Source organism: Miniopterus schreibersii, assembly GCF_964146895.1.
Source record: "Miniopterus schreibersii genome assembly, chromosome: 4".
Taxonomy (NCBI): domain Eukaryota; kingdom Metazoa; phylum Chordata; class Mammalia; order Chiroptera; family Miniopteridae; genus Miniopterus; species Miniopterus schreibersii.
The window spans coordinates 88,927,736-88,954,178 of record NC_138105.1 but is presented as its reverse complement, the minus strand read 5'-3'; the positions used below and the strand labels follow the sequence as shown (position 1 = coordinate 88,954,178).

General features: G+C 40.4%; 2 protein-coding genes across 4 annotated transcripts; one reads left to right on the top strand and one right to left on the bottom strand.

Moving 5' to 3' along the window:
* Positions 1-1,879: 1,879 nt before the first annotated feature.
* PTTG1 (PTTG1 regulator of sister chromatid separation, securin) lies at positions 1,880-10,754 on the bottom strand. Of its 3 annotated transcripts, none has more exons than XM_081136729.1 (6): positions 10,531-10,754; positions 6,873-6,973; positions 6,229-6,413; positions 5,106-5,199; positions 2,780-2,938; positions 1,880-2,026 (listed from the first exon to the last, which is right to left on the bottom strand). In XM_081136729.1, exons 2-6 carry the CDS (start codon positions 6,961-6,963, stop codon positions 1,947-1,949), a joined length of 609 nt encoding a protein of 202 aa, XP_080992855.1. In that variant the 5' UTR covers positions 6,964-6,973; positions 10,531-10,754; the 3' UTR covers positions 1,880-1,946. The 3 variants fall into 3 exon arrangements, with proteins under 3 accessions (XP_080992855.1, XP_080992853.1, XP_080992854.1); XM_081136727.1 differs by lacking the exon at positions 10,531-10,754 and adding an exon at positions 7,412-7,500; XM_081136728.1 differs by lacking the exon at positions 10,531-10,754 and adding an exon at positions 7,416-7,488.
* A 51-nt stretch (positions 10,755-10,805) lies between these two features.
* On the top strand, positions 10,806-23,789 carry SLU7 (SLU7 homolog, splicing factor). The gene is made up of 16 exons (XM_081137428.1): positions 10,806-10,922; positions 12,979-13,162; positions 13,775-13,928; positions 14,267-14,347; positions 14,650-14,814; positions 15,713-15,781; positions 17,152-17,199; positions 17,391-17,522; positions 17,773-17,870; positions 18,049-18,116; positions 18,229-18,368; positions 19,259-19,420; positions 20,622-20,726; positions 20,888-20,959; positions 21,072-21,185; positions 22,261-23,789. Exons 2-16 carry the CDS (start codon positions 12,993-12,995, stop codon positions 22,438-22,440), a joined length of 1,758 nt encoding a protein of 585 aa, XP_080993554.1. The 5' UTR covers positions 10,806-10,922; positions 12,979-12,992; the 3' UTR covers positions 22,441-23,789.
* Positions 23,790-26,443: the final 2,654 nt, after the last annotated feature.

Genomic DNA, 26,443 nt, shown 5'->3' with positions numbered 1-26,443 from the left:
ACAGACTAGAATTTTAAACAGGGCTTTTTGTAAGCCTTTTCATGCAACGGAGCCAAACACATTACATTTAGTAGATTGTACACAAACAGCAGCAATCCCCACAAAAAATTATCTGTGTTAATGGAAAATAGCACCTAAGTTTTCAATTAAAGTCTCAAACATTAAGCACTTTGTATAGGACCAGCGGTGGACGGAGATCACTCCAAGTTCAGGTCAGCCCAAGGACAGAAACGAATCGTAGCCTGGCTGCAGGCCCTTTGTTCCCTCCACAAGAGACCATTTTCCAAAGTTTCTAAATTTACTGTAGACTATGAAAGCCATTCAGGATGATGCTTTGCTTTTCAAAGAGCTATACACCTGCAGATGCTAGAGCCAAAGCTCTCCCCTGAAGCCCAGCACCCCAAGCCTTATCTTATTCTCCTCTTAGAAGCCTTTCTCCGAATTCCAGAAATTCAGACTGACTTGGCTATATTCCGCGGTAGACGTTCCACAGTCAGGACCAGTGTCGATGTGTGTTCCTCATACTTCATGCCTAGCATGTTGCTGCTTCCTCCAAAAACAGTGGAAAACAAAGGCTTCACTCCTAACTTGCTACAGATGCTACAGATGTTTCAGAGGAAATGCTTCTCACACAGCTTAGTATTAAGCAAGATCAAATCCAACTGACTACATGGCCAAGGCAAGTGAAGTGGGTTAAGCAGGCGAGGTCAGAGGCAACAAAGAGCAAAAGACAGCCCGACCGGGCGTGGTTCAGCAGTTGAGCATCGAGCTAGTATCTAGGAGATCGTGGTTTGATTCCTGGTCGGGGCACATGCCCGGGTTGCAGGATCAATCCCCAGTGGGGGGCGTGCAGGAGGCAGCCGGTCAATGACTCTCATCATTGATGTTTCTACCTCTCCTTCTCCCTCTTTCTCTCTGAAATCAGTAGAGACATATCTTTTAAAAAGAGTAAAAGACACACATCAGGTCTCCCTTCACGCCATCGCACACAGGGTCTTGTATGACATGCTCCACCTAGAAGGCAGCCAGCACTCCACAGCCAGCCCACCAAATGTTGGAAGCAGGGCCTGCTAGTGCCAGGCCTGCTTTCCAAAGCAGCTCCCAAACCAAAGATACATGACACTGTGAAAGTTTAAATGGTGACAACTAATTTTTTAAAAACAGCCACTACCATCACCACCACCCCCCAAAAAATCCATAGACAACCATTTGCAATCTCAGATATTTGGATTCCAATCTCAGATTTGGAATCAGAATACCGGCTCTATTATTTTCTAGCTCTTCATGTCTTTGGCATACCAATGAAATTCTGAGTTTCACTATCCTCATCTGAAAAACAGGGTCATAAACATGAAACAAAATAATGCTTACTACTTAAAACAATTCCCAACACAGGGTAAGCAATACAGTTCCCTATAAGTAAAGAGTGGATCTTACCTTCAGTAAATTATCTGCTGGGGTCAAAGAACCTAACTGAAGATCCCAAGGAGGTAGACTTCTTAGGGGATTTAGAGCCTTTCAAATTCTGATCACTGAATCAGTTGTTAGAAACTAAACAGAACCAGCAATAAAGAATGCCTAGCAAGAGATACTTAATGAGCTTGAAGTGGCTCTTCTAATTAAGAGATCTAATAACTGTCACCAGTTAATGGCCACAAAACGGCAGTGAAGTACACATTGAGGGGTATATGTTTCAGGGAAAACAGTGGCAGCTTCTAAAATAAGCTGTTAAAACAAACCCAAGGGTCTTAAGGTAAATTTTTCAAATCAGACGAACTTCTATTGTCAGATTATAAACTCTTGCCCATTATTAACACTTCTACTAGTTTTTATACTGTTTTAAGCAAATTACAAATACCAACCGCAATATTAAGAAGAGTCTGTTTAAAGAATTGCTTTATTAGTACAAACTATTAATACATACAAACTATAAAGCACTAAGAAACTTAAATCTCTAGGTCATAGCAAACAGGTGGCAATTCAACATCCAGAGTCGACAGAATGCTTGAGGGAGACTGCAGCGGATCTAGAAAACAGGAATTGCTTATTCAATATCTGCAAACCCTTGATTCACTGTCCATCTCAACATGGACATTAGCTGTCACTTTTAACCATCAACCGTTTTTCCCTTTGTCCAATGAATCCCTACACCCGCCCCACCTACACACATACATACACACTTGCTAGAACGTAGCTTTGGTCCCAGAATTAACCTCATTAGGAAATAAATCTTAGAAGTATCCAAACCTCTACTGTTCTTACAGATCCAAGTAAGAGCCAACATTATCACTAATGTAAATTTATCAAACAGTGTAAGTTATCTCATCAGAACAAACAGAAAAATGTACTGATGATGGCTCCTGACCACCAGTTTGAACCAAGACCTCAAACCTTGCGCAGCGGGAAGGTTTTGCGATTCCACGCTATTGCACCAGTGTCTTGATCCTGTATGAGCTCTGCAGATAACTTGGAATTCTCATTCCAAGCAAGTTTATTATACTTCAACTTATAACCTAAGAAGCTAGATGCTAAATTCAAACTTGTTTGGCTGTATCTAACGCTGTCCAGATTCCAAAATGACTTGATTTTACCTGGGCATTTGGACTAAAAGGCAATACCAACTGAAAATAGTTTTCATTACTCTGAAACCTTTTCCTGAAGTTTGAAGGACAGAAATGACTTGTAGACTAACCTCCCACAAAACTCTGTCCCCACGGTGATACAAGTATAATGACACAAACTGTCTCAGGCCCTTCTCGAAGGGCGCTTGTTTTCTTACCTGACTCCCACAGTGGAGAGGGCACCTTCAGAGGTGAAGGGGGACCGAGGTGTAACAGCTTTTCAAGTTTCCTGTCCTCATCAAGGATCATGAGAGGCACTCCACTCAAGGGGAGCCGTGAGATCTGGTGTTCTTCAGGCAGGTCAAAACTCTCAAAATCTGCCCAAGAGAGAAAGGGTTTCGTCAGGGCAGCAATTCTCAGTGTGGACAGTGGACTCCTGGGAGTCTGAAACTCTTTCTTCAGGTCCACAAGGTCAAAACTATTTTTTTTAACAACATGACACTTTTTCCCCCCTGTGTTAACATTTCCGATGATGGCACAAAAGCAATGGTGGATAAAAATCACTGTGCCTTAGCCTGGCCAGCGTGGCTTAGAGGCTGAGCATCAGCCTAGGATCCAGGAGACTGTGGTTCAATTCCCGGTCAGGGCACAAGCCTAGGTTGCAGGCTCAATCCCCAGTATGGGGCATGCAGGAGGCAGCTGATCAATGACTCTCTCATCATTGATGTTTCTATCTCTCTCTCCCTCTCCCTTCCTCTCTCTGAAATCAATAGACATATTAAAAAAAAAAAAAAAAAAAATTACTGTGCCTTAGCATGGATCAAGGCTGGGGCAATACACTTTATTTAGTCATTACTCTGTTCCTCACAACCATTCCCCTGCAATAAAAAATGCAAGTTTCACACATCACTTTACCATATGCAGTAAACAGATTAATTTTCTTAGCTCTCAATCTTTGAGAGCATGTCTTTTTAACCTTCAGTACAATAAAATGAGACATATGCCAAAAAGCACTCTGCTACATACTGAAGGACGATGGTGATCTTGAGGAAAAAGGATTTCAGCAATTATCTGATTCGCAAGCTAAACTAGAGGCCTTTTTCTGAACACCATTTAGTTGAAAGAACACCTGAAAGACAAACTGTGGTTACTCAGAATTGAGTGTTGGCTGCACATTTTCTCAGAGAAATGAAAGGAGTCTATCCCTTCGAGGAAAGCAGTATTTGTTGCCAATGAGAAAATTCACAATTTCAAGAATAAACTAGAATTTTGGAAAACTAATCTGCAATCATTAGCTTGACGGCTTCCTCATACTTCAGACTTCTCTGATGAAATCAGTGGTGATATTAATGAATGCGCTTTTGAAATTGCATAGTGAAGCATTTCAACATTTGAATAATCTACATTTTTCAATAAACAATATTCCTAAATGACCAATGCATGATGAATGCAAGGATAAAAGATACATTTGAAGCACAAAATAGACCAATGGATTTTATTGTCAGAGTATAATATGTTCACTGATAACGGTTTCAGATTTCACATTGCAACTGTATGTTCACAAACAGCCACTGGTTGAATTTTAGTGTAGTATCAAAGAAACTATCTATACTTATCTGAAAAGACAAATGTTTCTCCCTTTCCTAGCTCTCTAGCTGCATGAGGCCAGATTTTTTTCATATACTTCAACCAAAACAGATGCAATAGATTGAATGCAAGCATCAGATGAGGATCTAGCTGTATCATATTAAGCCAAAATAAGCAAATTTTTAAAAATAGAAAACCTGTCAGTCTTCTCAGTAAGTTTTTTTGTTTTGGAAAAGTTATTTTTTGTGAGTGGGGTTTTTTTAAGTTTATATTAATATAATAGGTTTATTATTTTTTAACCAATTAATAATCTTAAGTATAAACAGAACAAACAACCAAAAGTTCTTTGGGGGGGTCTTCATTAATTTTTAGAGTGTAAAAGAGTGATTAAACAAAAAATTTGAGAACTACTGTGTTATTTAAAACTGGTTTTTCTTGCCCTGGCTGGTGTGGCTCAGTTGGTTGGAGTGTCGTCCCATACGTACACTGAAAGGTCATGGGTTCGATTCCCAGTCAGGGCACATCCCCAATCGCAGGTTCAGGTATTTCAGATATATGTAGCAGGTTGGAGGAGTAAAAAACTTATGTTTTCACTCGGTATATGAAGTTTTCAGGCATTGTTCAATTTAACATAAAACCCACTTTCTAACAGGCTTACTAGGGCTGTCCACTATAGACTTGTTCAAGGTTAGTGAACACATCTCCCCCCTAGGAGGTAATATCTTGAGGACAGGGAAAATGGTCTCCACACCGTCGCTCCAATTCCCTTTCTGGCCTAAGATGATACCTTACAAATAAATCTACCAACAAGTATATTTGTTCAAAGCAACCCAGATTCAGACAGTCTCGTTATAGTTTTGGGTAAAGTCATATTCGTAGTCATATCAAGTTACAGCTGAATTGGATCCTAAGAGAAACTCATGGCTAAAGCACTTTTGAAATACCAAAAGAAACTACCTAGAGGATTGAAGGGAAAGAATTTTTCTATCTCTGGGTAGGTGTCATCCACGGCAGGAACAGAGCTTTTTGCTTTAACAGTCTTCTCGGTCACCTAAAATAATCCAAGAAAATATGAGTTAGTGAGAGGGCTTCTTTAAGACCTGTGAAGGCTTCACCGCATTTAAAATTTTTCAATTTCATGCCGACTAAGAATGATAATCCCTAGCTCTTATGATTACAAACACAATTCAACAAGCAATTCTAGTAGCATGGCTCAAAAGTTAGTCTGGAATTTAAGTATCAGCTCCTGTCAGCCTGTCATCAAGAATGCAGAACAGAGGTAATTAACTCACTCAGCCTAACAGAGGAGGAAAGCACTGAAGCTGATCCTAAAAGCCAGTTTTGGCTTTTGGCAGTGTGATTTTCTGTGTGTTTCCATCAGTCTTACCTTAATTAGTTGTTTCTTCCTAATACACATTAAGCAAAACAATTATTCAAATAAAGTGTTAATCCACACGTCCAAGTCATCTTTCTCAGCCAAGTTCTCTCAGTCTGGGGTGCACTGACCTGTAGCTCTAGCTCATACACAAACTTAATCGTGCTAGCAAATTATCACCTAAGGAGCTGGTGCTTGCTCTGGGAGGTGGGAAGGGAGGATGGCAGCACCTGAACTATCATATTAACAACCTCTTGCAAAGCACCTCCCTCTCCGTACTTTTTCTGTACGTGTAAGTAGATGCAGTCATACCTCATTCTATCACCATGCACTTTATTGCACTTCATAGATGTTGCTTTATTTTTCTAAAAACTGAAGGTGAGACCCTCCACCATCAAAAAGATGACTTGCTTTATGGCAATACTTGCTTTATTATGGTGGCCGCAATATCTCTGAGGTATGCCTATACTACCAACAAACCTGCTACAAGACATTAGTTAAGGGCAGGTGAGGCAAAAATATTCAACAGCTGCTGGGAGGCACAGAGGAAGGCCATAAAAACAGTATGATTCTCCTCTGCCAATCTGTTTGCTAGACTATACTTGCCCTTTTCACTGGGAAGAAAGCCAGTTAGGAGGCCAATAGTCATTTTAAGAGCCCAAAGTGCTGAAGTGTTTAAACAGTGTCTTTATACACAGCACTTACCTTTTTAGCAGAGAACGTTGTCTGTTTCTGTTTGAGAGGTCCATTAGCCTTTAAGGACTTTTCTGTAGCTCTGTTAACAGTTCCCAAAGCCTTTCTGGGAGCCTTCCGTAAGGCTGGAGGAGCATCAAACATTTTGCCAACATGTGGTGTTGAAATCTGAGATCTCCCATCTAAAGCTTTGACTGCTAAAAAAAAAAAAAAAAAAAAAGTACCATAAGATTATTCAGGCAACACACATCAGTGCAACTTGCAGGGTAACTGTGTATAAACTTGGCCTAATTCTCACCACAAATTCAACCCCCATTTTGGCAGTGGTATGGCCACTGTCAATCTCATTCAAATATTGAACTTGAGAGACTCATAACAAGCACGTTGCAAGAGCATACCTCAGAGATTCTGCAGGTTCGGTTGCAAACCAAAGCAATAAAGTGAGTCGTAACCTTTTAGCTCATAGAGGGTCTTGCCACCAATTTGTAAAAAATGCAACCTCTGCCAAGTGCAATAAACAAAAGGAGGCATGCCTGTATTCGGCAAACTTGAGTCCAATTGCCCTACAAGGTACACTAAACGCCTCCCTAGGCTCCAGGCCGCATCCACAGCGGACCCACAGTACCTGTGCATCCGACTGCTGCCTGCATACTTACAAGGCCGGGACCCCAGCTTCAGCCGGTCCTTGGGAGTCGCGAGGGTGCCCAGTTCTCCATTCTCCTTATCCACAAAGATCACAGTAGCCATTCTGGATTAACTAGGGGTGCGAAAGACATATTAGACCCCGGGGGTGAGGGAAGACCAGAGAGCCTAAGGCGTAGCACAGACCAAACTTTCCACACCGGGCACGCCCACGCAGGAGCAAGGGCTAAGCGGAGGCCGAAGCGCGAGCCTGAGCCAACGGGCACTTAATTCCTGAAAGCTGCGTCAGAAACTCTGAATTCCATTCGAGTTGGCGGTTCGGGGCTGGCAGAGACCCGGTACTCATCAGAACCGAACCGTCCGGAGTCGCGATGCAGTCCAAGGCCGCAGCTGAGCCTGGCTCGGAAGCCCCAGCCCCCAGCACCCCTGGCCCCCAGGACCCCGGAACCCCTGACCCCGAACCCCCCGGCCCTGGTCCAGGCCCCAAACGCGCCTTTCTCCTCCCCAGGCCTGCCCCCCACGCCCCCCAACTACTCCCGACCCCTCCGCTCACCCACGTTGGGATCAGCAGCCAAAACCACCCACGCCTCAGCCCTCAGCGGTCGCTCCAGCCCCGGCGTTTGAACCACAACTCGCGTCCCTATTGGCTCATCCGCCCAGAGGCGGGACCTGAGGGGGGTGGAGACGCTCAGGGAGAACCAATGGGAGGCGCCTAACTACTGGGGCTCCGCCCCGAAAGCTTTTTCCCTAGACGACAGCTTGTTTCTTGGGAAGGAAAAAAACAAATCAAACCTCCTGACACCTTAATAATGGACTTTTAGGTGTTTCTTTTAACCTGCTCCCCACACGGGTAGAAGGGGAGTGAATATGGTCTCCAATTACAAATAATTATGGTGATTATTATGATATCAAGGTGCGGAGTATTGTTTTTCCCGAGACACTTGAGGGGCGGGCCAAGACGTTCTTACAGGAAAAGATTGCGAGGTTCAAAAAGTCAAGGCGCGGTGGCACCGAACTGTTTTCCTAAAGTCTTCAACTAATCAACTATTCGTCCAGAGAGTTAATAGACCGGATCAAATAAAAAAGAAGAAGTGTCCTGGAGGAAAGGCACTGTAGTCTTCAGGAAAATAACTTCAGGTGGGGGAAACAACCCATGTGAGGTCTAAAGAACACTAGCACAGCTGTATTAAAAACTAAGAAAATATGCAAGTACAGATAGATCAAACGGCAATATCTGAGTCACTCTGGTTGTGCCTGTGATTAAGAATAGCCTGCCTATTCCCTAATTAAAGGCCTTTCCTCAGCACTTCAGGCTAGGATGCTGTTTCTAGTATATTAACAGGAGTCTCTGGCTTAGGAACAAAATGATGATCCTAACGAATACATAACTCAGGCTTCCTTAAAATTCTATCATTTAATAGGGACTGGCATAGACATGGTTCTCAATATATGCCATCTCAGTAGTCCTTCTTCCCTGGCATTTCAGGACCAAAACTGACTGAATGATTCATTCAATAAACAGATAATTACTGAATGATGCTTAATGCATCAAGAAGAAAGGATCCTAACTCAAGAAGGTGAAGAAAAGAGGGATGGGGGAAAAAAGCCATGCATACCTTTATTACCCCTTCCCTGTCCTTCTTCTTTTGAATCCCCACCCCCTTCCCTTATTTTCTCCCTGTATCACTTTCTACACTCCTCAGCTCCATATTATATCATCAGCACACAAAAGTTCATTTTGAAACCAAATCAGTACAACACCTACAGCTTCCAAGTGGGAATTCTCTATCTCCTTAAGTTTTGGGCTGTAAGTCTTTCCCTTACAACAGGAAACACTGTCACCCAAAGTCATTCAGTAACTGAAAATATCATAACCACCTCCTCTTTGAGTGACCACTGTTTTCTTACTAACAATGCCTCAGACCCACTTTGTTATTCCAAACTACTAGTGGAATACCCAATTGCTACACCAGCCTCACTTCATAAGGGCACCTACATCCTAATCAATCCCAGGGTATCCTAATCCTGATTAATAAACAGTGACCCATCCAAAACTGCTTCCTTAAACCCTTCTCAAAATGAGTCCTCCAGGGAGGAACCCAAACCTTCCAAAAGATTATTCCCTCTTGTCCAGCACATTCTGATTCCTCTGGGAGATGAGCTCTGTGGCTTGTGCCTGGTGGTTTGAATAAACCTCAACACTAAAGCAAGTTTCAGTAATTGTTTTAAGAAGATAAAAACCAAGTGTGGGTGATTCGTAGACTACTTACTTTCAGGCTATTCTCTGAACTTTCTATTCCTTCATCTATTATTCTGTAGAATCAAAATACTTACATTCCTAAACTCTAGACACTGCAAATTCTTAGTAAGAAAAAAAAAATATTATAATGGGCTATCTTATTGAGGTAAAAATGTTAGCTACCTTCACTTTTACATTTTAAAGGAATGCATGTTATTTTGAAATTTTAAAATAAAATAAAAAGTGACCAGAACAGGTGAGACAAAAAATAAAAAGTTCAATTGAGTAAATTTGAAGATCTAATTGGCTTTATTAAATTATTTGTGAATTGGGCAGCATCCCATCTCACAAATACAAGAGCGTTGGGAAGGTTTTTATAGGAAGAAGTAAAGGGAGATATTAACAAAACAAAAAAAGGGTTATTTGGGGACTAGGATATCTTTTTTTGAGGGGGGGAGCTGGAGAAAGAAAGGGAAGGATTTGTATCATGCAGATGGACTCTTCTTTCTGTAGGGGTTGCAGATGAAGAGGGCCCATGTGACAGATAACCTTACTGGTGCTTGAGAAAGGAAAGAGTCTAAGCTGCTGCTGGAACTTAATCAGTAACCGAGGAACACAGTAAATTCCTAACCAAGACCTTCTGTGGAACTAGCCACATATACTTTCCAATAGCACCAATTAAAAAGATAAATGATTATAGAAGGCAGTGCCTGTTCTTTCTACATCCTGATAAAAATAATTGCTTCCAGAACCCTTCCCACGACTCCAGATTCCAGGTGCTTGATGACCCTACCTTATCTGTATATTCTCTCCACCTGATGTAAAGCTATCACTCCTTGACGATATGTAACCAACTATAGCAGCTGATGCATAGCTATATTTTCCTTTGTCCCCCTGCCTATATAAATACCCCTGAACTCAGCTCTCAGGCAATGTCCTCAGATGGGCCCAAATAAATCTTTTCTTAAATCTACAAAGGTTCAAGTCTTCTGTTCCTTAACATGCTTGATGACAAGTTCAGCTTGCATGATTAGATTGTATTTCTGGGAGAGGTTGAAACTACAATTAAATCCATTTGGAAGGAGGGGGCGGCGAACAAGATGGGAAGGAAGGGGAGGAGCGTGGGAAAGGGAGGTAAAGCTGGAGAACCCGCAAAATGGATCGAAAGCTTCTAATCCTTAGATCTATGCTCAGAGGGGAGACGAACTCCAGGCTGAGGAGGGAGCAGGGGACGGGGACCTTGAAGGAAGCCGCCGTCCTAAGCCTCAGACATGGTACTTGAGTCCAGTCAGGCCAGGACTGTGTCTTCAGTGGTTTTTAAAGTAAAAATTATAAGATGTCATATCAGATTTTAAACACTTAATTTTTTTCTTACGGCAAAATGATATGCTGGATCTACTGGGTTAAATAAAATATTGCAAAAGTAATCTTACCTGTTCCTATTATATCAATATGGCTACTGGAATAGTTAAAATGACATCTAGGGCTGGAATTATATTTCTCTTGGACGACGTTTCATTGGAGGGTTCTAAGCTTGGGCGGTGGGGCGAGGCATGAACAGATTTGGGTTTTGAAAAAATATCACTACCGTGGGGACTACGGAGCCGAGGGAGTCGGAAGAGCGGCCAAACTCAAGATCTCGCGACACCCAAGTCTCGGGATCCTGGGACCCGCCCCCCAAAGAGCTGTTAGTGCGCATGCGGAGTTCGTAGTGCGCATGTGTCCCGCGGTGGCTGCCGGGAAGCGCTGAGACCAGGAAGTAAACATTGACGTATTGGCTTTGTTTCTGTCGGGTGGTTTTCGGGGTACGCTGCGACAGGACTGGGTGAGGTATTATTTTGAGAACTTGGGTGGGGAGGCTAGCGGGGACGGTGCGGGGGACTGGGGCGGGCGGGAGCGGGGACGGGTACCAGGAGAGGAAGGTGAAGCGAGGCAGCCCCGGAAAATGGGCCGGAAGCTTCTCATTCTTAAGATACAGCCTCAAGGGGCTGACGAAAGCAAGGTTGAGGAAGGAAGAGGGAGCGCGGACCGAGAATGAAGCCTCCGTCCTAAGCCTCAGGCGTGATGCTTGGGCCTAGTCAGGCCAGGACTGTGTCTTCAGCGGTTTTTAAAGTAAAAACTGTAAGATGTCATTGGAGGTGCACTGCCGAGTGTGATAGCTATTAGCTGCCTGTGGCTCTTAAGTTTTTAAAATGTGGCTAGTCTGACGGAAGGGCAACATCCATATCAGATTTTAAAGACTTCGTTTTCTTATGACGAAATGATATGCTGTATAAACTGGGTTGAATAAAATATTGCAAAACTAATTTTACCTGTTTCTGTTGTTTTAATGTGGCTACTGGAAATGGCATGAAGCAAGTAGGAAAAAGTGGTAACACTAAGGTGGTAGCATTGAAAAGAGAATTAGATGAATATGAATGATATTCAGAAGGTGGAAATAATTTGTAATGATGAAATAGGTATAGGGATTAGCTGGAACACTTAAGTAAAGGGATGAATGGTGGTGTTTTTCATTAAGAGAGGAAACTGGAGGGAGACTAGATTTTATAGAGAAGATCATGAGTTTGAATTAAAGTTTGTTGAGTTTAGGTGTCTCTGAGACCTCAAAGTAAAGGTGATGTGAAGTAAGAAATTTGGAATATAGGTATCTGAAGCTCAGATAAAAGATCTGGAGTAGAGAAATAAATTGGAGCCAACCGTGATATATTGTGGCTACTAAAGCCTTGGAAATTTTCGGTGATGAAAGAGACTCTAGGACTGAGACTTGCAGGATCCAAAATTAAGTAACTAGGCAGAAATGGATAAACCTGCAAAGGATACAAGAGGAGCAGCAAGAAGGGTACAAGAATAACCAGAAGAGTATAATGTCCCACGAGCCAAGGGATAAGAATACATAAAAAGAAAGGGAACAGAAATGAAAAGAATGTCCACCCGTAACTTAGTGGTAACTCTTCTGAGTGGTAAGAGTTAGAAGGTAAATTAGAGTGATTGTGGAGGGAAGTAGAAGATGAAATAAAGGTAATAAATTTAGATAACTCTTAAGGCATTCAGTCTTTAAGGGTAACAAAGATCAGACCCTGTTTACTCATTAAGAGTTTGTGTGGCGCGGTTGGGCGTGGCTCAGCAGTTGAGCATCGACCTAGGATCCAGGCGATCGGGGTTCGATTCCCGGTCAGGGCACATGCCCAGGTTGCGGGTTTGATCCCCAGTTGGGGGCGTGCAGGCGGCAGCCAATCAATGACTCATTTATCATTGATGTTTCTATCTCTCTTTCTCCCTCTCCTTTCCTCTCTCTAAAACCAATAAAGATATTTTTTTAAAAAAAAAAAAAAAAAAGAGTGTGGCAGAAAAGTTTAACATTTACATAGAGAAATTCAGGAATGTATATGAGAGTCTTATGAAATTTTAAATATGTGTGTATATGTCTCTCCGTTTGTAAATTACAATTGAGGGAGTAACTACAACAGTAGAGACTTATTTAGGGAAAAGAGAACCTACTTTACATATAATATGAAAGAATAAGAACATATGAAACATTTATAACTCACAGTATGTGTTATTAGGATGTACTTTATTTTTAATCCTCACCTGAGGTTATTTTTTCCATTGCTTTTCAAAAAGAGTGCAAGTGGGGGAGAGAGAGAGAGAAACATCGATGTGAGAGAGAGACATCATTTGGTTGCCTCCCACGGGGCTGGGGATCGAGTCCACAACCAAGGTACGTGCCCTTGACCAGAATCAAACCCCAGACCCTTCAGTCCACAGGTTGATGCTCTAACCACTGAGCAAAAGTAGCTGGGGCTAGGATATACTTTTGATAGTTTCACTGATGCTCCCGAAGGCCTAATTTACACTAATACAGATTCTTCCTTTTCATAAAGGAGGCGAGATAACAATGGCGGCTGCAGCTGTGGATACAGTTAATGCTGCCCCCCTGTCGGGGTCCAAAGAAATAAGTTTGGAGGAACCAAAGAAGATGACCAGAGAGGACTGGAGAAAGAAGAAAGAGCTAGAAGAACAGCGAAAACTGGGTAATGCTCCTGCAGAAGTTGATGAAGAAGGAAAGTAAGTAATTTTTTTTTGCATGATCTGTTCATTCACAATTCAGATTCATGTTTACTTTATCAATACTTCATCCTTTGACAGGAAGCTGTCTTTACCATTTACATCATGTTTGTTTTATTTTGTCAAACTCTTATGTATAAGATTTAGTAATCAAATAATATTGACAGACTCATAATGAACAGCTATAGCCCCTTTCAACCCTTCCCACTCCCTGTCCCACTGTACAAAAGTCACTAATTTTAAACCTTTGTATTTTTTAGTTTTTCTGGCTGATACCTCCACATGTCTAATATACTTAACCTATTGTTTTAATCAACTCTAAGACATTACTAGTTTACTTTTTGCTCTGATACAAGGTTTATCTCACTAAAATACATCTCTTTTCCTCCTTCAGTTATATCACTATTCTTACACTATTCTTAGTTTCTTTGTGGGAAATTTTTTCACTTGAATTTAAATTACTTTATTTTTTATTGTTTTATTATAGAGCTATCAAGTGTATTCTCCCCTCTGCCCCTCCCCCCCCACACACACACAGAGCAATATCTATTCTTAGATTCTGTATAGGCTACCTTTAATAATTGTAATAGCAGTTATTTTATTTTATTACAGAGACATCAATCCTCATATTCCTCAGTATATTTCTTCAGTGCCATGGTATATTGATCCATCAAAAAGACCTACTTTAAAGCACCAGAGACCACAACCAGAAAAACAAAAGCAATTCAGCTCATCTGGAGAATGGTACAAGAGGGGTGTAAAAGAGGTTTGTAGGAAACCTTTATATATCCATGTGGAAATGGAGATTGTATTTTAAGAACTTAATATAACAACTTTTAATACAATATTATATAAAGTAGAAATAGATTACATAACCTTTTATCTGGTATTAATATTCACAATACATATATTTGTGTATTTTATAAATTTTATATTGCTGAAGTTCTTAAACTTTCTCATTTATGAAAGTGTAGGAGACTTTAACTGGTTATCCTCTTAACAAGTAAATCATTTCACTGAACAATATAATGAGAGCCACTGTTATTTCTAACTTATTCAGATAAATAAAACATTTCCTTTGTTTTTCTTTATATTCACTTATAGAATTCTGTAACTACTAAGTACCGCAAAGGAGCATGTGAAAATTGTGGGGCCATGACACACAAAAAGAAAGACTGCTTTGAGGTAAATTCACCTTTGAGAATTGTGGAAACTATTGTCAGAGTCTCTCTCTCTTCATTCCTTGTAATAGAGCTTAATTCTATTTTTCTAAAATTATCTGTACTTAGCTACCAGTTAAATAAAAATTAATTTGAGTGAAATTAGTTCAGCAGCATCAAATTTTTTGCTGGAAGACTAACTGGTAATTTTATAAATAAACCATAAAGTCCCATGGTATGTTCACACAAGCTCTGTAAAGATTATAGGACATTTTCCTCTGGGCTACAGATACTTAGGGAAAGATTTAATCTTATTCTGTTTTTTAGAGACCTAGGCGAGTTGGAGCAAAATTTACAGGAACTAACATAGCTCCAGATGAACATGTCCAGCCTCAGCTGATGTTTGACTATGATGGGAAGAGGGATCGGTGGAATGGCTACAATCCAGAAGAACACATGAAAATTGTAGAAGAATATGCCAAAGTTGATCTGGTGAGCAAAACTCCCTGATTTCCTAGTGTCCTTAAAGAATGTACATTTTGCTCTATCTCTAATTTAGCGACTCTATTTTTTGAGCCTTCAAGCAGTTTAAAAATGGAGGCATTTTTATGTAAGACTAATTGAATAATGAACATAAATAGTGTGCTGCCCCCACTTGGTAGCAATTTCTTTTTATTTGATTCTTGTGTTGTCCTTTACTCCCCGACTTAGTTTGCAAAGAATACTGGAAGCTTGAGAACAGATTAGTGTCCAAGCTTTTGGCTTTTTGAGGTTATAAAATTGGTTCCCAGACTATCTTGCCACATGGGACTATTTTACAATTGTCTCAGAGCATTTAGAGGGTGGTAGAAGGAGACAAAGATAACTTATTTCAGAAAATCGATTTTTTTTTTTTTTAACTAAACCTCAACTTTTTTCTGTTATGTTTTCACCTACTCACCCCATTCTTTAAAAACCATAGTCACACTGCCTTTTTATTTTTCTAAGGGGTAGTTAACATTTAAATATCATAGGATTTCACCTAATCTGAATTTTATCTTTTCTTGAACAGTGATATATAGGGAAATACTGGGCCTGCCTGGCAAGAGTCAGTCATCTGGAGTCAGGTGGCAACTGCCCCTTTCGGATAGGGCTCACTCTCTGCAGTTTACCACAGGTGCTGTCTGGCTTAGTTTCCATTAATGCCTGGCTCAAACAGGAGTTTGTAACTCATGTTCCTTAGAGAGCCATATGTCTAGAGCTCCAGGAAATCTCAAAGAGATGAACCTCATCCAGTGACCTTTTCGGAAAACAATAACCTTATTCCCTTTAAATATATTATGAAAATTAAATGTTCATTTGAATGTTGTAAGTAAATTGCAAATGTTTTGTTTTCTTTTTTTTCGGTTAGGCAAAACGAACACTGAAAGCCCAGAAACTCCAAGAAGAATTAGCCTCAGGAAAATTAGTGGAACAGGCTGTAAGTAATAAAAATGATCAATAAAAAAATTTCAAATCTTAGTAAACAAAAAATGAAAATTGAAACAAAAATTTATTTTAGTCCTGGCCAGTGTGTCTAAGTAGTTAGAGCGTCCATCGGCCAGCCCACCGAGGGGTCTTGGGTGCAATTCCCAGTCAAGGGCACGTATCTGGGTTGCAAGTTTGATCCCCGGGCCCCCTATCGGGATGCTTGTGGGAGGCAAACAATCGATGTGTCTCTCATACCGATGTTTCTCTTTCTCTCCCTCCCTCCTTCTCTTCCCCCCCCCCTTTCTCTCTCTAAACATACCCTCTGTTGAGGATTAAAAAAAAGATTAATACTGCAAATCACATTCTTGTACATACCTCTTTATATAATTGACATATTATTTCCTTATGATAAATTCCTAAAAACATACTTGTTGATGCAGTGAATATATTTATTTAAAATTTTGATGATTTTTCACTTAGCTTCCATTCATAAAGGCTATATGATACATATATATATTAACATATACACATTTCCTTTTTTTTTTAATTGATTGGTTTTAGAAAAAGAGAGGAAGAGGGGGAGAGAAAAAAAAACACATCAATTTGTTGTTTCACTTATTTATGCATTCACTGGTTGATTCTTGTATGTGCCCCGACCGGGGATCGAACCCACAAACTTGGCATATGAGAATGATGCTCTAACCAACTGAGCTACCCAGCTGGGGCCCATATACACACACTTCTGTATTCCCCCACTAGCACTATAAGGTATTCTTTTTAACCTTTGAATTCTTTTAAATGGACATGATGAAATACTGACTACTTTGCTATAGGTGTTCTGTGGAGTTAGAGAAAATCCTGACCGGTTGCTAATGAAGAAAGTGTGTGTCTGTGTGACAAGGATTTCTCACTCTCCTTAAATCACAGTATGGTGTTACTTGAGTAGATTCCTTCATGGCCTAAATTTTATACAGGCTGTTTTGCCTCTAAAGATCCTTATTACATGATCCTGATAGCATTTTCTTTTTGGACTTGATAGTAAACTAGTGAGGTTTAATGAAAATGATATGTCTAAGGTTAACACATATGAAATGGATATTTATTGGGTACATTGGTCACTTGAGTCTTTCTGTTTCCTTTGTGTGATTATAATATTATATATCAATGAAACTTCTCTAGAAATTTTCTGGCTTCTAATAAAATTAACTATTCACAGTGACATACTTGTATTCAGAACTTATGAGCTCATTACAGATGAGAAATACAAGAATTTGTTCAGTTAGATTTGTTACATTATCTTAACTATGTTTTAAAGTGTTAAATAATCAATAGGTTTAGTAGAATAAAATAACGAATTTTTTTCCTTCTGTCCTGTTGCAGAATTCTCCAAAACACCAGTGGGGAGAAGAGGAACCAAATTCTCAGATGGTAATGAACATTTGCCCTTCCTGGGTGTACATTAAATTTCTCAACTTCTGATTGCCAATACAATAATGTAATTATTCCTAATTACATTGACACATGATAGTAATAGCCCTAAAGAGCACAGTGAGTAGGGTGTGGCTAAAAGGAAATGAAAGGAAGACATCTGAATGCTATTCCTTTGTTTCCCCCCTCAGGAAAAAGACCACAACAGCGAAGACGAGGATGAGGATAAGTACGCGGACGACATTGACATGCCGGGGCAAAACTTCGACTCCAAGCGGCGGATTACTGTTCGCAATCTCAGGATTCGGGAAGATATTGCAAAAGTAAGCCTGGCCAGCTCAGTGTACACATTCAAAAAGTACCTGTCTTCCTAGCCTAAATGCTACCTGCCCGTCTGGTGTCTGGGCAGTGTAGTCACTTGTTCCAAAGTTGGGTACCGTTCTGGTTTTCCTCCCCACCCGTGCCCCAGAGTGCACCCACACATGGAATTGATTCTGACCAGCTCGTGGTCTGCTCACATTTTTTTGTTGGAAGTAAACATTAATGCAGTCTTTAACCATTTTTCTTTTCTAGTATTTGCGGAATTTAGATCCAAATTCTGCTTACTATGACCCCAAAACGAGAGCGATGAGAGAGAATCCCTATGCCAATGCAGGAAAGAATCCAGATGAGTAAGTATGGAGCTGACTGTACAGACTTCAAGATGGGGGCTGGAGGTGGTGGGGCTTCTAATTATAAAACTGAATCTGAATTAAAATGAACATCATCTATGGTTGGGTCAGAAAAGAATTAACTTTCCTTAAAGAAATCAATGTCTGAAACAATTTGTTTTTCAATTTGTATTTACAGAGTGAGCTATGCCGGAGATAATTTTGTTAGATACACGGGTGATACCATTTCAATGGCTCAGACACAGTGTAAGTGTTTCCTCTGTTGTCAAGGCATTTTATATCAGCTCATAAGAAATTTGGGGGCATTTTAAAAACACTGTATAGCTGACAACTTACTAAGATGTTTTAATTGCCCTAGTGTTTGCATGGGAAGCCTATGACAAGGGATCTGAAGTACATTTGCAGGCTGATCCTACCAAACTAGAGCTCTTGTATAAGTCCTTCAAAGTCAAAAAGGAAGACTTCAAAGAACAGCAGAAAGAAAGCATCCTGGAAAAGGTAATTTTGGCTAAAGAGCATTTCTTAAAGACAAACAACCAGTTAGTAAGTATTTGATCTGCATTTGAAATACAATACAAAGAGGGTCCCTCTTAATTCATCAGGAATATTCCTTTCTTTCCATTGACTTAATCATTTAGCAAACAGTATCAGTATAGCTGTATCCCTGAGCTTTGGTAGCAAATCAAACCACCCCAGAACTTAGTAACTTAAAACAGACATTTCTTTTTTCTCATGAATCTATGTCAGCAGGGTCTCGTGGTCTGGGCCTGCTCATCTGAGTCTGGACGGTCTAGGATGGCCTTACTCTGGTCTCTGACAGTTAGCAGGCAGATTATCCTAAGGGGGCCTTATCTGGAACAGCTCATCTCTGCCCCACCTGGGCTCTCCTCCTTTAGAAGGCTAGCCCAGCTTTCTCCATGGCATTCTCAGGATACCAGAGACTAGTAACAAAAGGTATTAGTGATTTCCAGGCCTTTTTGTGGATCACATTTGTCAGTTTTCTGGTGCATGAGTGATTTCCAGGCCTTTTCCTGGATCACATTTGTCAGTTTTCCATAGGCTACAACAAATAACGTGGCCAAGCCCAGTTCAAGAAATGGAGAAACAGACTCTGTTTCTTCAGGGAAGGAGCAGCAAAATCATGTGGCAAATGGGCATGTGTACAGGATAAGAGGAATGTATGGCCACATTCAACAGATAAATAGCAACTGAGACATCTTGTATTTGCCTATGAAAATTTGGTGGCTTTTTTTTTTCCAGTGCGTTTTCTATAACAAGGCCCAAAAGAATGTTTCTTTAATCTTTCTGATTGGAAATAAAACTCAGTAGAGAGTTAAATGCAAATCTTTATTGTAAAATGTATTTAATAATGTTCAATGTTTTTTTAGTATGGTGGCCAAGAGCATTTGGATGCCCCTCCAGCTGAATTGCTTTTAGCTCAGACAGAAGACTATGTGGAGTATTCAAGACATGGGACAGTCATTAAAGGACAGGAGCGGGCTGTCGCCTGCTCTAAATATGAGGAGGATGTGAAGATCCATAATCACACGGTATGTGTTAATTTTGTGTCCTTATTAGCATTTTACTCTGGATTATATTTTTATATTATGACTTCATTATTGAATCAGTGCTGTGCTTTTCTTTTTTTTACATTTTAAGTTTGTTTTATGAATTTTTTGAAAAATAGAGAAAAATGTAAAAGACTACTATTCTGTTCACCCATATACCCACCACCTAGATTCAGAATTTTTTGCATGTTCCCATATATGCTTTATCTAGGTGTGTGGACATGTACGCATGCGAAAATACGTGTGTGTGTATATTTTATATTTATAATTTTTTTACTCTTAAAATTAAGGATATTCTTTTTTGTAGCTACATTGCCAATTCAGAAAATTGACATTAACTCCTTAATATCATCTAATCTCTTGGCCTCATTCACATTTTCCAAATTACTCTCCAAAATGCCTTTAAAGAGCTCTTCAGAGGTTTTTTAGGGTTTTTTCGTTGTTTTTTATTTTTGTCAGAATCCAATCAAAATTTATTTTGATTATTTGATAGTTATGTCTGTTTTTTCTAGAGTGTATCTCTTCTTTTTCATGACAGTGACTCTTTAGCAGATCAGGCCAGTTATCTTGTAAACTGCCTCATATTCTGTACTTGACTGGCTTTTAGTGATATACTTTTCCTCTATTCCCTCTATTTCCTATAAATAGGAATTCAGGCTTAAAGGCTTAATTATTATGTTAAAGATTTTAATGATGCAGAATGCTCTATATTGCATCACATTATAAAGCATGTAAGGTCACTTGCTGTGCCCTTGAAGCACCCAAATTACAGTTGACTTAAGTTAGGGGTTAAAAGTTTAACTGTCTGTAGGAGCCAGGCCAGTAAACATGCATAAGTGAAGTGAGCCAGGCACATTGTACACAGTAGAAAACACAAACTCTGTCTAATAGAAGCATTCACTGTTCAGCAACAGCCAGTTCTTGCCAAATGGGAATGTGACCTGAGAATTTCCTAGTCCTTAATTTTTCAAGAGAAGTCACATATCCTAAAGTTTTTAATACATTTTGGGAATAAAATATAAGACCACTGTACTGTAATGTGTGCTTCTGACACCTGAGGTCGGGCCAGGCTTTGCTTGTTAGCTAACCCTGGAATCCCCAAAATTTTCCTTCCAAATTACATGAGAGTCCCCAGTTGAGGTTTCATTTTAAGTAACATCTCTCTTTCTCTTTCTCTCTACAGCATATTTGGGGATCATACTGGAAAGAAGGCCGATGGGGATACAAATGCTGTCACTCTTTTGTCAAGTTCTCCTATTGCACTGGAGAAGCTGGGAAGGAGGTTATTGTAAGTAACTGTCCTCTTGTTCTTACAGCTATGAATCAGCCAAAGCTCCTAAGTTAAAATCTGTATGAAACATATATATCCTCGTGCTTCAAATTTCAACCTTTTTTTTACTTGATCGATAGCTATTCTACTCAAGTCCAATTACATATATTTTCCCACAGAACTCAGAAGAATGTATTGTAAGTGACATAGCTGGAGAAGAATCTATGAAAAAACCTCAAACCCTCATGGAGGTAAGTCTATCATCATTCATACTGAGTTTTTAAACCACCGAGGGAGGACTTTAAGACTTGCATGGGAGCTTTGTTTTTGTGTTAAAAACACCATTTCAATCCTCCCTGTCAGATGCATCAGGAAAAACTAAAAGAGGAAAAGAAGAAGAAAAAGAAGAAGAAGAAGCATCGGAAGAGCAGCTCAGACAGTGACGACGAAGACAAGAAACGGGAAAAGCTGAAAAAGGTACTCGTGACGTCTAAGCAGTAGAAGGGACAGCAGTATTCTGCATTGGCAAGGGACCTTAGGAAGTAATTATCTAGTCCTTCGTCCAAGCTCATTTTAAAGACAAAGGAACGAGTTCCCCTTCTGGGTCATTTGCCCCGGTCAGCTCAATCAGGTGGAGAGTGCGAATGGAGATTCCCGTGTGTGGGCGTAGCCTGCTGCTGGGGATGTTTGACAAATATCACTAACTCACAGGAAAAAGCGTGGTTTGTAAAGCTGTCATTTTAAACTTACTGACATGTTTCCCAGAAAGAATTGCCTTCTAGCTCTATGATCTGTTTCATCAAGTCCTTGGGAGAAGTCAGAGTTGCCATCTCCACCAGAAGCATCACTCGTGGGCTTCTGTCAGTAAAATGAACATCATTCAATTTTTGCTATTAAAGTAAAAATTCTTTTTTTTTTTTAATTAAAAACACTTTATTTTACTAGAGCAGTTTTAGGTCCATCCAAGCAAAATTGAGAGAAAGGTACAGTTATTTCCTATAATATCACATTTATAGCCTCCCATATTATCAATATCCCCCACAAAAGTAGTAGATTGTTAAAACTGATGAACCTGCATTGACACATCATAGTCACCTAACATCTATCTAGTTTACCTTAGGGTTCACGCTTCTTTTTCTCTTTTTTTTTAATTTTTATTGAATTTGCTGGGCTTACATTGGTTAATAAAATTACATAGGTTTCAAGAGTACAATTCTATATTACATCAGCTGTATATTGTATTGTGTGTTCACCACCCCAAGTCAAGTCTCCTTCCATCACCATTTAATTCCCCTCTTTACTATCTTAAGTAAAAATTCTTTAACATTGAAAATACTGTAGAATGTTTTGGGCTCTATGAAAATAATCTCATGGGCCAAATAGTAATTAATTGCAGCTTGATAGTGGAAGGGCTGGCTCCAAAGCTCTTTCAAGTAATCTAGGTTTTTGATGTAGTAATTCATATTCAGTGGAATCTTGGTATTCTGCCACTTTGGAACAAAAGGAGAACTGATGTAGAGCTGTGGCACTCATGTTTTTCGTCTCACTGCAGGCACTGAATGCAGAGGAGGCCCGCCTTCTTCATGTCAAGGATCTCATGCAGATTGATGAGAGGAAGCGGCCTTACAATATCCTGTATGAAACTCGGGAACCCACCGAGGAGGAAATGGAGGCCTATAGAATGAAGCGTCAGAGGCCGGATGACCCCATGGCCTCTTTTCTTGGACAGTAGAAACTAGATGCAGACAGTCACCCATGATAAACACAGCTGATGATAGATATATTCTTTTCAGCTTTTTGCCGATGATTGTAGATGGAAAAGTCAGTGTCTGCTCATCTTGCTGCCTGATTTTAATAAAGCTTCCAGAATTCTAATAGTAAATTCATTCCTTATGCTGAAGAAATGAAGAAAAACAAAGAGAAGGCACATTAAGTGCAGATTAAGATTTTGTTTCCAGTTTTACATTAGTGATATGGAAAGAGGCTCCCTTTCTCATCTTCCACTCAACAGTTAAGCCTTAAACTTTATTTCTTCAATAATTATGGCCCTTTAATGTTTGACACATTTTAAAGGTAGGTTAATTACTCTTTCTCAAAACTAGGGCTTTATTTTTTTTAATTAGTAGTAATTATAATTGTAGTTATTTTATAGTCATTTGTTTTTGCCTTCTAAGGTTTTCCTGGTCAGCAGCTAAAAAAATTTGATCTGATAGGAAATTTATAGAACATGTGAATAACTTTATCCTCTGTGGTAATAATTCTGTTTTTCACTTGTTTATAAAGTTTTTGATTTTCACACCCAGAACTAAATGTGTTAGCCTTTGAATGGAAAAAGAACTGTTTTGTCATTCTTGAATCAGAGTTGACCAATCAGTGTTAGGCCTTTTACCATTTTGAACGTGAGCCTTTAGACACAGAAATCCTTTATTGTAGAGGATATTGTTTGTGATACTATTTTTTTTATTGTGATTGCCTTTATGTAACAATCATGAATATTAAATTTGATTTTAAAAGCTTATAGAATTCCCTTGTACCTAATCTCTGTAGCCAGCAGGTGTCACTTTGTTAAACTTGCAAAAGCAAAACCTAAAGTTGACGGTTTCTTCAAAGAATTATAAGGATAGCTCATAGGGCTACTAGTAACTGTGATTGCCATGGTCCTCAAGCCTCTTCTAAGAACATTGTGAAAATAATGCTGACAGTGAGAGAGTACTGAAAAAAAACTAGTTAAAAACTTCTGACATGAGTACATTTACTTTAAACAGCTTGGATTTTCTGAGCTACCAAAATCCATTAGGATACTGCATTAAGTTAGCATCTTAGAAATAACCCTAGTGGGAGAGTAACTGAATCAAATTGTCAAGTACTATAGATATATATCTACATGGTATCTAAGTTCAGACTGATACGAAATTAAACAGCAATGCAAATAGATGTAATTCTTATCCACTTCAAGAATGTCAAGAGTTTATGTTTTCATATTCCTACTTTAACATATGATGAGTTCAGCATAAATCTGAGGTTAGTATTTATTTTGTATCTTATTTATCTTTTGTTAATAAAGATATATAATTGAGTATACTTAACTGTGAATGGTTTGTAGCATTATTTCAAATACTTGGTAATACAAAAGTAGTTGTTGATAGGGTTCCAAGGGAGCCTGGGTTAACTTCTGTGAGTTTGAATCAGAAATTTCATGGTCCTTTAACTCAAAAAATGTGTCACCTATCCTTTCTGGGCCTCTGTTCCCTCTTCTGTGAAACCTAATTTACTGTGATTTTAGGAAGAATTCTGTAATATCTGAAATCATGTCTTATTTCTGTTTCAATTTTGAAGAAAGGTAATACCCAGAACATTACTCAAAATAATGTGCTTTGATTTTCTCTCAATAATAGCTGCCTTTTGAGTGCTAGAACTATGTGCTGTAATTTTCACTTATAACTTATCCCCTCAAAAGAACTGCATGGAGTAGTGGGTGGTATCCCTGCTTTACAATAAGCACATGGGCTTAATTTACTAAGTCCAAGCAGTTTGCTCAAGGCCACGACATGAAGCCAGGTCTCTCTGACTGTAAAGCCTACTCCTTTCTCTAGTATTTAAGGCCCTGGTTCCTGGGGCCAGGAATGCTGGTCTTTTTAAATTTCTTCCCTTAGCAGAAACCTTGAGCAGGCCCTCAGCCTTGACCAAGTTCACTCGCAACACCTGAAAATGATGCATCTGTCCTACATTCTTAAACACTCTCTGGTCCCCCAACTTTGTGGGATGCTTCTAAGAAGATAGACTATACAAAAAAGTGAATAAAATACCATTTCCTAAAGAATTCTGAATGAAAATACCCTCCTCCCCAAATAGGAGATAGGACTATAGTAGGGTTTGTTTCTTTAAACAATGTTTCCTAGTTTCTCCTTTGGGGTTTACCTCTAAAATATCTCTAAGCTAGGTTTATTACTTTTACATCCTGTTAAAAAGAATGATAAATAAAAACACTTTCTCTAAGATGGATGATGGTCCTCAGGAAATTCATCCTCGTGCTAACTTATGGAAGGGGTCGGGGGCGACCAGCTTGGGCAAGAGGTCCCAAGCTCTGGAAGCACATCCTCCACTGTGTGTATCTTAATGGAATTTACAGCCTGTCCCATTTGCCTGAATGTTTAATTTGGGAGTACAGTGACCCTCTTCTTTTTCGTCATTGATTCCACATAGAAAATGGTAAGTTACTGCAGCTTTACAAGTTCAAAGCCTGACACGCTGCAACATTTTATTTCCAGGGCTCTGAAGAACTGTGTAGACTTTACAGCGCTTTCCATTCTTTAGATTCTATTTTTCTGGCAGACACAGTAAACAAAAGGCCAGCTCCACATACACAACCTAAAGATGCGGTGCGGGGAGGACGGCCAGCGCGCATGCTCCCCTCCCAAAGCCGGCCGTGCCCTCAGCCCGTGGCTAGTGCGCCTGCGTGCGGGGAGACGCCCCGCCCAGTCTGCAGGCGGGAAGCCGCCGCAGAACCCGGATGGGAGCCCGGCGCGGCTGGGGCGGAGGTGGCGGCGCGCGCTTCGGTGTCACCCCGTCTCCGCAGGTTCCTGCTCCTGGGTCGCACCTGAGGAACCGCCGCCCACACTGGTCCCGGCGCCGGGAGGCTGGGCCTCAGCCGGAGCAGAAAGTGACCCGGGGCCTGAAACGGGCGCCTCGAGGAAGCCCGAGCGAGCGCCCTCGGGGCCTGCGCCCCCGGCTGGGAGACGCGCGGGCGGAGACCCAGCGGGTCTTCCTTCCTCGCCGCCGGCGCCCTCGGCTCGCCCGGGCAGCCTCCTAAGCGTCCGTAACAATAACACCAACAGGTCCTTCCTTCCAGTTACGAGCTGCGTGTGCTCTGCACGCATGCTCATAATTAAACATCCCAGCGACCCTATCAGGTAGGTACTGTTGTCACCCCCAGTCCCAGCCTGTCAGTGACAAAGCCAGGGTCACAGGCTTTTGCCTCCGGGGCGTTTGCTCCTCCCTTTCCTCCTGGCTGTTTGCTTTTAGCTGTAAAATGTAGCGATTCAACCCCAGACACCCGCACCTGCCGCCCACTGGCCTAGACTAGATAGAAGTGGAATCGAATTCGGTTTGGAGTTTTAGGTTCACAACTGCACTTGGGTGTTGCGATTGCGGGAATATACGCGTCAGCATTCCCCAAATATTTCTGTTATGTGAATGTTCACCTTTAACTGGTTCCCCCCCCCCAATCGTGATACATTTTCATATCTACCCTTACACCTCAGAAACTTGCAGAAACATTCTTCTTTGTTGTACCAGATAGTTCCTTTTGCACCTTCAGATACTCTCAAAGGAATCATTCTAAAAAAGAATCACATCTATCTCAATAGGATATTGCTTTTTGTCTGCTTATTTGTTTTACTGCTTATTGTGGAAAATTTCCAGCATGCATAAGAACAGTGAGAAGGGTGCAGTGATGTGTGCCCTTCCTCCAGCTCCAGCAGCTAGCATCTCAAGGCCAAGCTTAGTTCTTCCGTCTCCGCCCCCTGTGTGTGTGTGTTTGCGGGTGTGCTGAAGTACACTATTTCAGAGGCCATCACGACACCTTATCATTTCACTTGTAAATAGCTGAGTCTGTATTCCTAATAAATGAGGGCTTTTTAAAAAACACAACCATACCGTTATCACACCTGTTGAAATTAACAATGATTCCTTTCTATGGTGATGATTTTTTAACGTTTACGTATCTTAGAATATTG

What these genes read in the sequence shown, in the direction of transcription:
- PTTG1 (XM_081136729.1), bottom strand. Translation starts at nt 6,963, where the DNA reads ATGGCTACTGTGATCTTTGTGGATAAGGAGAATGGAGAACTGGGCACC. An exon ending in GAAGCTGGGGTCCCGGCCTT is followed by an intron (nt 6,414 to 6,872) that starts GTAAGTATGCAG and finishes TTTTTTTTTTAG; the next exon opens with CAGTCAAAGCTTTAGATGGG. An exon ending in CTCTCCACTGTGGGAGTCAG is followed by an intron (nt 2,027 to 2,779) that starts GTAAGAAAACAA and finishes CCTGTTTTCTAG; the next exon opens with ATCCGCTGCAGTCTCCCTCA.
- SLU7 (XM_081137428.1), top strand. Translation starts at nt 12,993, where the DNA reads ATGGCGGCTGCAGCTGTGGATACAGTTAATGCTGCCCCCCTGTCGGGG. An exon ending in AATATGCCAAAGTTGATCTG is followed by an intron (nt 14,815 to 15,712) that starts GTGAGCAAAACT and finishes TTTTTCGGTTAG; the next exon opens with GCAAAACGAACACTGAAAGC. An exon ending in AGGAACCAAATTCTCAGATG is followed by an intron (nt 17,200 to 17,390) that starts GTAATGAACATT and finishes TTCCCCCCTCAG; the next exon opens with GAAAAAGACCACAACAGCGA.